The sequence below is a fragment of the Channa argus genome, chromosome 13, assembly GCF_033026475.1.
Source record: "Channa argus isolate prfri chromosome 13, Channa argus male v1.0, whole genome shotgun sequence".
Taxonomy (NCBI): domain Eukaryota; kingdom Metazoa; phylum Chordata; class Actinopteri; order Anabantiformes; family Channidae; genus Channa; species Channa argus.
Window position 1 is genome coordinate 15,383,495 of NC_090209.1, and position 10,314 is coordinate 15,393,808.

General features: G+C 39.9%; 1 protein-coding gene across 8 annotated transcripts in view; it reads left to right on the forward strand.

The window, feature by feature from the left end:
• The window catches only part of rerea (arginine-glutamic acid dipeptide (RE) repeats a), a 121,464-nt gene extending 112,235 nt beyond the window's left edge, over nt 1–9,229 (forward strand). For 5 of the 8 annotated variants that reach the window (XM_067528557.1, XM_067528558.1, XM_067528556.1 and 2 more), the window contains 5 exons: nt 303–525; nt 617–1,337; nt 2,566–2,739; nt 2,837–3,017; nt 3,109–9,229. In XM_067528557.1, the coding sequence (XP_067384658.1) occupies nt 303–525; nt 617–1,337; nt 2,566–2,739; nt 2,837–3,017; nt 3,109–3,142 (1,333 nt within the window). In that variant the 3' untranslated portion in view covers nt 3,143–9,229. The remainder of the gene's footprint in view (nt 1–302; nt 526–616; nt 1,338–2,565; nt 2,740–2,836; nt 3,018–3,108) is intronic. The other 3 variants (XM_067528560.1, XM_067528561.1, XM_067528563.1) reach the window with 1 other exon arrangement.
• The last annotated feature ends 1,085 nt before the right edge of the window (nt 9,230–10,314 follow it).

Sequence of the window (10,314 nt, forward strand, 5' to 3'; positions counted from 1 at the left end):
ATGGCAATGAGAATCTTAATACATGCTCGGTGTAGCAACAAAATTGAATGTCAGGAGAGTTTGTTTCCTCTTGAATAGTGCACCAATGTAAGCTAATACAAGCTGTCTTTTCATCTGACAGGACATTGCTCTGCCCTGCAATTCAGCATGCAAAATTAAACATAATTATCATTGTGCTACCCCATTTTGTCCATTTGTAACAATTGTAAATGTATAACCTGGATACCATTTTGTTTTTATCTAAATATTTCGTTGAATTTTTTATCTCTATTTTGTTGAATGTATGTTTTTTCCCATCATAGGTTCTACAAGCACCTTGACCGGGGTTACAACTCATGTGCTAGGGCAGATTTGTACTTCACTCCCCTGGCTTCATCTAAATTGGCCAAGAAACGAGAGGAAGCTCTGGAGAAAGCCAAGAGGGAAGCAGAACAGAAAGCAAGGGAGGAGAAAGAAAGAGAGAGGGAGAGGGAAAAAGAGCGAGAGAGGGAGCGCGAACGGGAAAAGGAAGCAGAGCGAGCTGCGGTGAGTGGTTGTGTTTGTCACAGTTTTGTTTGGCAGCGGTTACATTTTCTCTCTGAAATTGTACTAAATGTAGTGTTTCCCCACTTTACAGAAAGCTTCCAGTTCCTCTCATGAAGGGAGAATGGGCGAACCTCAGATGGCCGGCCCTGCCCATATGCGTCCCCCTTTCGATGGCCCCCCCACCACAATTGCAGCTGTACCACCATACATTGGCCCCGACACCCCTGCCCTGCGCACCCTCAGTGAGTACGCCCGACCCCACGTCATGTCCCCCACCAATCGAAACCATCCCTTCTTTGTGTCCCTCAACCCTGCAGACCCGCTGCTGGCGTATCACATGCCCAGCTTGTACAACGCTGACCCAGCCATGCGGGAGCGCGAGCTGCGGGAGCGGGAGATGCGTGAGAGGGAGATTCGTGAGAGGGAGCTGAGGGAAAGGATGAAACCTGGATTTGAGGTTAAACCTCCAGAGATGGACTCACTCCACCCTTCCACAAACCCCATGGAGCACTTTGCCAGGCATGGAGCCATCACATTGCCCCCAATGGCTGGGCCTCACCCTTTCGCCTCCTTCCATCCGGGCCTGAACCCATTAGAGCGTGAGCGGCTAGCTCTTGCTGGACCCCAGCTGCGGCCAGAAATGAGCTACCCAGAGAGGTTGGCTGCAGAGAGACTCCATGCAGAAAGGATGGCCACAGTTGCCAATGACCCCATTGCCCGTCTACAGATGTTCAACGTTACGCCACACCACCACCAGCACTCGCATATTCACTCCCATCTCCACCTCCACCAGCAAGATCCCCTTCACCAAGGTAAACGAAAGCCCTGCTTGTATTAATACATGCTACTGTTAAAGTTACACTGTACAACCAAAGAAATTATAATACATATGAACAGTTTAATTTCAAAACTTTTTGGAAAAATCTTATTCTGTTGTTCGCTCATTTCGCAAACATATTGTTATTTTAAATTGTTATGATATTTGACACTATTTCATATAAGCACTATTGTGAGAGCAACAGTATGTCTGTAGATTTCTGTAACAGTAGATTTGGTTCTAATAATGAATACCGTCCTGTTTGTGCAACACTGTTGTTGCTGTAAATTAATTTATAAATCATAAAGACCTCAAACTGTATTAAAAATATTCCTATATAACATATTCAGCATATCTTTGATTGTACAATCACCTATTATAGATTTATATAGATATATATATTTTATATATTTTTATTTATAAATTTTGTAAATTGACGTGTGAGTGTTTTGCTCTACTTTCTGAATGTTTTATTGTCCAGTATAGGTTCAAACTGTAAAATAATTTAATTAAGATTACAGTAATTAAAATTAGTGAGGTATGTGTTATCAGCACAGTGATACACAAAAGAGTTTTAGAGACAAGACGTGTTGTAATGAAGGCTTAAACCAATGCCAGGATGGCATTTTCAAAGTCACTGAGACATTTAAAATTGTCTAAACTATGCCAGTGCCTTTAAACAATGTTTGAACAAAAGGTCAGAAGTATATGTTTATAAACCTTTAAAACATCTGTTTGGTTATGAGAAATTAAGCAATAAGGAACTGAAAAAGGTCAAATGTAACTTTACAGGAAGTAAATATTATTAAAGTGTATTTTCTAATATTGAGTGAAGGGCATTAGTGTTCTGTGTTTTGAATCAAGTTGTCTGATATTAAATTTTTTTATAATACTTCTCTCATCACAGTAAAGAGTGAACACACGGGACTTAATGGCAATTAAACTTTAATGATTTGTAGTTGAAGTTTTTAACTGTGTGACCTGAACTTTTACCTCCCATTTGATCCTCTCTGCAGCAGTGAAACAGCCCGAACTTATCAGATTGGATTAAATTATGTTGTATCACATTATAGCCAACAGAAGCTGTACAGCAGATAAACACAGTAAAGCAGTCCCTGCACTCTTTGGGTCAACCATGAGAGAAGTAATATTTTGTTATGTTATGTATCACAAATGCCTGTGAAATGAGTGTACCCTGACCCTAAGACTCTGACACCCAGAAGGTGGTGGTGAATGTCTTGTGTGTCCTCCAGGTTCGGGGGCCCATCCACTGGCAGTAGATCCCCTGGCTGCTGGACCTCACCTGGCCCGCTTCCCTTACCCACCCGGAGCCATCCCCAACCCTCTCCTCGGCCAGCCACCACATGAACACGAGATGCTGCGCCACCCAGTCTTCGGTAGCTATATCAGCTCCTATTTAACAATAATATCACATCCAGTCTACCAGTTAAAGTGCTGCCTGATTGCCAAATGTGTTGTTTGTGCCTCCTTCAGGTACTCCATACCCGCGGGAACTACCAGGAGGTCTGCCACCACCCATGTCTGCAGCCCACCAGCTGCAGGCCATGCACGCACAGTCGGCTGAGCTCCAGAGGTTGGCCATGGAACAGCAATGGCTCCATGGGCACCATCACATGCATGGAGGACCACTGCCTGGCCAGGAGGACTACTACAGGTCAGATATTAGACTGAGTAGTGTTGACTAACTGAGTATGTGCCTTTAATTTTCCAATATAAACACTTTTTTTTTAATGTGTGTTTTTCAGCCGGCTGAAGAAGGAGAGTGATAAGCAGCTGTAAACGGTCGAGGGAGTCAGCAACTGACAGGTGCAGGACACAGGAAGTTGTTACAGAGAGGTCTTGCAGAGGATCTCAACGTTCCCCTGAACACATTAAGTTTGGAAAAACAGAAGTGGATCGTGGATGAGAATTCCTTTGATATTTGTTTTTATTCCTGTCAAGGATGTTTTTTGTTTGTTTTTGTTTTAATTTTTATTTTTTTTCCAAGACATTGACTTTCTTTGGTATATAGCCAGTAGTGACAACGTCCTCAAGACTTCTGCATGACAAGCTTCCCTGACGTTTTTTTTGTAGGTGCTAGAACAAGACACTGTGCTTATAAACAAAAAAAAAAAGACAAGACCGGTCAGGCCATTTATGGAAAAATAACAAGTGCTATCTTAAAGTCAACATTTATTTTAATACATTGTTGGAGGTTTTTTCATAATTTTAAGAGAAGCTACAGCATGGTGTTTTTGAGTCTGTAAATAGTATATATAAACATATAATTATTATTATAATTATTATTATTACTAGGTGTGGACTCCAAACCAAGTCGTTTCAACCTCCAGTATAATTGTTTTGAAGCATTATCCCTTGTTTCAGAGGGGAGCACCATGGCATTATATGAGCAGTTTCCTAGAGAGAAAGAGAGTTGGGGTTCAGTTGTGACGTTCCTCTGACATTGCTGTGCTGATTTAGTCCCAAATACACTCTGTAAACCATAACCCTGTCACACCCACCACATCCATTCATCACACACCTTTTTACAAGCATCAGGTTGTCAGAATGTGTAAACCCAACGTGCTGTGTTAATGATGTGAAACACTTGAAGCGGTGTCGCCATAGTCACCACAGCTTCTGGGGAGTGCACACGGAAGCCAAGGACTAAAAAGAAAAAGTTTGCACTGAAAGAGCATCCTTGAGCTTCATCCCGCTGGATTCATGATTTTGCTTAAAATCTATATTTAAGTCAACAAAATGGAATAATACTTGTTTTTACAGAGAATGATTTTAATTATTTTAAAAGTATATGGACACCAAAAACATATTTGGCAAAACTGAAGAAATTTTGTAAAAATCTTCAAGTTTTTTTATTTCAAATATTAAGACCTGAATTTGATCTCTGATCAGTAAAACAGGAGCCCAACAGGGCTTCGAAGATTGTTTTCAATGTGTGAATGGTTGTGAGATGTTGCAGGTTATGTTGTGCTGTCACCCTTTCATACCTGGTAAAGTCGGTGTTGTTTGTTGCAGGGCTCATATCCTCCATCTAGGCTGTAATAATGTTCACTGTGACACTAGAGGGGGCCTGCTGACATGTGACCACCAGGAAGTAGAGGGGTGATGCTTTTTTTTTTTGTATGTGTGTGTTTTGCTCACACGTCTTCATTTGCCTTGGTTCCTTAGGGATACACACAGCCTTCTGGGTATCTCTGTGTTTGTGTGTGCCACTGACTGTTGCAAGTAGTGTTGACCTGTCATATCAGTGCACATGAGCTCAAGTTGTTTTGTTGTAGGTTCTTTTTTCTTTCCTTTTTTTTCTTTTTTGTGCGGTTTTGTTTTTTTAATAGCCATGACAGAAGATCTGCATTTATTCCATGCACTAAGACTGTTGAACTATTGTGGACATATTGAAAACTGTGGCTTTAGAAAAAAATTTTTTAATTTAAACCAAATGAAGAAACTTCTCTCATTTAAAGTGACCATATCTTCTCTTGGAGCACTATAATTTACATTGAATTGCTTGACATCATCCAACATCATCATCCATTTTTGAAATTCCAAGCAAGTCCTAAAAACTCCTTGTCACTCTGTTCTGCCATCTCCGATTCCTGTCTCTCTTTAGATGACACATTCATCATCACCATTGTCCTCATCTTTGCCCTTTTTCTCCCTCTTTTTGTGTCTCCAAAACCTTTGATGTTAAGTGTTGTCAATGGTTTAGCTTCTTGTTTCAAAGCGGCAATAGCAGAATGTAAATTCTGACTGCTAAGATTTATATATATACTGGTATCCTGAAGCTTATTGTATATATGAGTAGTCGCCATGGGATGACACAATGTAAACAAAAAGTAGAAATAATAAGAAAAATTGTGAGTCCTGTGTTCTCTCCATTTGAGTATTTTGTAATTTTTTTGAAAAATTTGTGGAATTAAAATAAACAACTAAGTTACACCACAAGATACACTTTCAACTTTTTAATGCCTTCTGTTACATCTGTGAATCGTGTTTATTTCTTTGTAAACACAATTGTTTGTGAGCTGAGGTAGAGCAGACAAATCCCTAACAACCATGAGACGCAGTAATCCCATTTTAAGAGTAAACAATTTTAATTTCTCACAGCTCAGAAGCTGAATAGTAGAAAGAATGGAACCAATAAATACTGTTAATTCCCTTCTTTTTTACATTTGTGAAATGTATTCTCCGGCTGAGAAGAGAGCTGCCCTTTTTTTTTAATCTTTATTAATGGAGGTTTTTTCATTTCACACAGGGAATGTGGTACAGAATAAGTCAAGCATTCCTGTTTCATATTTTTTCAGTCTATCATTTTCTCAGCTTCACAAATACTGAGCTTTAAGAGATCACCCCAGCAGCAGGTAGTGAATCTCAGAGCGGAATATTGCACTGCTATGGTATAATAACATCAAAGCTGGGCTAAGCCAGAAGGAACACCTACTCAGCCTGAGATGCCTTTTTATCAGCGGCGCTGGGCTGTCATTTCATCCTGTGTGTGGGGAGTGATAGACCAGCAATCTGTGATGGTGTGCTGCTGCGATGGCTGTCATTTTGAGAGGGAACTATTATTCTACTGCTGCTCTCTGAAATGATGCCCTGTCCTCACGAAAATTGAGGTTCCTTGGATGCTCTATCCTGGGGCTGTCATGCGACGGGAGGTGCTGCTTGTTGTTGCTGGCTCACCTCACTTCCCCATAAGACACAACAAGACGTCGGAGCCGAGCAGCACTGGCTGGTTGAATAATTCATCCCTCCTCCTCCACACCGATGGAACGACTGTGACTTGTGTCAACTCAGATCCTACTCATAATATTGTGTGTACCCCTCAGGCAGGCACACAGGGATAGATAGTCTCAAAAAATCTCTTCCTCTCTCTCCCTCTCTCGCTCTCTCTCTCTCTGTCTCTCTCTTTCTCTCTCTCTCTGAATAGCAATATGTCTTGTGCTGCTCTTGTAGTATTATTGTGGCTCTTGCAGCAGGTCTTGGACATAGAGCCTCCTCATCGCAATCCTCCTGCTTTTCTTTCGCTCCACTGGACCTGCCTGCTGCAGAGTGTGATGCTCAGTGGCAGACAGTGGCCTACATGCTATTAGTGTGTTGAGACGGAACGTAGCTGTGCGGCAGCCCTGTTGAAAAAAGAGCTGTGTTGACACAGAAAGCAGACCTGCTATAATAATATTACTCATCCAGTATCTGTCTTAGTTACATGAGACATAATAGCCTACTAGTCATTTTGTCTGGTTTTCTCCTAAAACCACACTGCTTGTTTTACTTGCTTGCAGTAGTAATAAAATCATGCTTTCTCTCGCTGATATTTTTTGGATTCCTTCCTCATCTGGAAATGACATTCAGCCATTTATAAAACAGGCAACCTGTGGTTATGTAAAAACTCCCCTCAATAAATTGAGCACAGCTGGAATTAGATGCATGCAAATAGAGGTAATTAAACACATCTAAAATGCAAATAAACCAGCCTCGAATACACACGGCACATTTTATTTAAAATGAGGCTCATCCCTGCATTTCAGCAAGCTGAGTATATGAATGAAGCACCTTTTCCAAGGGAAGGTTAAAGCAAGGCTTCCATGCACCTGTGCGAGTCGGCTTAATGGCAAAGTACTTGCATTGTCATCTTCCAGTCTGCTTTCAAGCACTTGTCACATGAAGTCAGAATAAAGGTCCTACAGTAGACGTTAACTCTGCATCACAAAGCAGCCATGGCAACAAGTCAGCTCCTAAATAAAAGAAGAATTCTTAAAATGTTTAGATTACTGACCTCAAACTTTCCCCAATATGCTTTTACAGCTTCATCCTCTTCCCCCTTTCCGAAGGCAGCTGGCTTCATCTGAAGTTGAATCACACGTTCAAGTCAGTGTAGTGAAAAATGTGCTAACAGGCTTTGTGGTGTGGGAGTTGAGAAGTTTACTCTAAAAGGAAAGTGAACAGAAAAGGATGCATATCTTTTTGCTCGGCATGTTGAAACAGATGAAGAGACCTGCCAGGAAAATTCCCCTGGTCTGGAGATCTCTTTTGGCAAACATGTCAGACTTTTCAAGCTACATTATTTAGTCAAGACAACACACCTGTTCATTGTTATGTGTATACAAATTTTTGTGGTAAAAAGAACCAATCAGAGTATAGTTTTGAGATGCGTCACTTGAGTATGTTTCATGCTTTTACCTCTACACCAGCACATTTCCGGGAGAAACCTGGTTTCATGACATGACTAGATGAATTTATCAGGTACAGTTACCTATAAATTACTTAGGATTGTACATATTTACACACAGTATACAACATACAGTATATGTATATGTAACATACAATATGATCAGTTCATAAAATACCATAAATTGTTCTAGATTCGATACAACTACCACCTTTTAAAACTACATTTAAAATATATTTTACATATAATTGGATCTATTATTAATCCAGTGGTTCAATCATAAAATAAAATAGCAATACAATATAACTGACCTTGGCTTTTGTTTAACTTAATTGCTCATTTATTTTAGGAGTAGTTATTATTGCTACTGTTTTTTCTGTAATGTAAGTACGTATTTCCACTTTAGCCACATTTGCGAATGGATATTTTACTTGCATACTGTAGGTGTATTATAGCTACTTTTCAAACCAAAATTGCATACAAAACATAAAATCATCTCATAACAAACCTATAATTATGTCACATAATGTTCACCTGCAAGACAAATGCAACATTACACAGTATAATCTTTAAAAAAATATGCAATAGATTTAAGTACATTTTCATGCTAGTTCATTCTTTTAACCTTATGCTTTTGCTGCTACTTTTCCTTCACTAACTGTTGGTTTGTGGCTTGAGTTTTAGTTCTCATTTTGATTTCAAGACATAACTACTATGACCATTAAAGCACTGCACTTGAAATTACATCATGGCTAAACACCAAGAAAAGGATTTTTTTTTTAAGGGAACTAGGTGGAGAAGGGGATTTTACTGTAGAGCTGCATACCACAGTGTAACATTTCTTGTCCAAGAGTCGGCTGCCATTTTAAGCAACCTTACTGCTCAGTCCCTGCATGTGTACTGTAATGACTTTCCCAGTGCGTGTGCCTGCATCGGTTTATCTCTCTGTATTTGTGTTGTTGCCTGCTGTGTCTGAAGCCTGAGCTGCAGCTCTCATGCTTCTAATGATATCCTGCTCTCGCATTCCTGTCATAGCCAATCTGGATTCCCCCTTGTCTATTCCAGCAGATCATCTCAGTGCAGCCACTGGCCTGGCCCAAGCATTCCACACACACACACACTACATCTCACTCTCCTTTTTCTTTCTGTCTCTATTGTCTTGAGTTAGATTGCAAGGGCTGTAGTCAGAGGTGCAGGAATTCTTTGTTTAATAAAGTGTGCCAGGTTTAGTTCCTTGCTGGCAGAGAAGATAGACAATGCTAGGCTCACATGCTAGACTTTCAGGCTCCTCTTTAATATGTTGTCATAAAACATGCAGCTGGCAGAGACTTAATGTTCGGTAGGACTGTGTGTTGCTGCAGCAGGCTTAACCCTGGGTATTGCCCTTCCAACTGTCCTCATATGAGTTCCTTACTGCAGTGTTTGTACACTGTCAGAGTCACATAGACCCACCATCTCAACTCCTTCACAGCACACCATTTCTGTTCACCTTTTTCCCAGTGGAAAATCTGAAAAAATAAGCATTTTCCACAAATGTCCTCTATTGTCATCTCAAATTACAGGGACAGTGGAAGTATACTGGTTCTTTTTGCAGTGCACTCCTTAAAATGTATTTTCTCTTGAACATAAAACTTCAGGCTGTCATATGTTTACTTCTCCTCTACTTACAGGAAAAATAAATCCAGAACAAATTTAAGAAACAGGCTGCATACTGTCATGTGGCTAACCCCAACCCTTTTAATGTGAAGTCATGTGGGGTTTCATAACATTTTATAACTCAAAAACAGATTTGTTTTGGCCTTCCATTTACAAACAAATTCTCCTTAAATTCCTTAAACCAGAAAGTATATAATAAATCCCAAACCAGCTTGCACAGACACTGGGTTAATGCTAAAATTTAGGCGTGGCTCTGTGAACTTTATTACCAAAAAATTGTATGTAACTCAGGCTTTAGAGAGAAATAAGGCTCTTGACTCTTTTATTTGTATATCCGTGTGTACAGCCACATTAATGTGATAACTTTTCTTCAGAAACCTGACACACCTCAGTGTAAGTAAATGAACATATCTGTTTAAATTTTGCTTGTGTTAAAACAATTATTCATCTAATCTTGTTTACCTTTTCAGCAGAACGCATTGTTGCATTGTCTTGTTTTCAAAAATCACAGCCTGCACACTAGTTCAGATAGCTCTTTCCCCCTGTGGTCTGAGGTCCTGAACAGGGACCTGCAACATGGTGACTTGTCACCTCTGGAGAACAGTTCATTGTCGTCACTATGTGTATTGTTGCCTCTGCTATTCTGACCTTGAAGCATAATGATGCAAAATAGGTCCTTTATACATGCTCCTCTTTCAGATTATTAATAATTAGTTTCATTACTGGTTAGGCATTCAGTCTCTATAGTATATGATATTGAAAAAGGTCATTACAGTTTTTTAGAGTCCAAGTTGATGTGTTAACGAGGTTTATTTTTTTTCTGACCAACCAGACAAAGCCCTTGATTTAGAGTGGTATAAAGAGCAAAACAAGACTTTGCTTTCTGTAAATAAGCCAGTTTTGATAACCGGTAATTTTGCCAGTGACTGTGAGAACTGTTTTTTTTTTATACAATTCACTTGATGTTGTGACTTAATTTGGCTGATGAAAACAAAAGATATGATTTGTGAATGACATGCCAATGTCTTTAGCTGACTGACCTGATACTGTGTGCTGTAGGTCAGCAGCTTCACACAGTCTCCCATCATGCAGATAACCCAGCTTTGACCCTGGCCTGTCATATTTACTG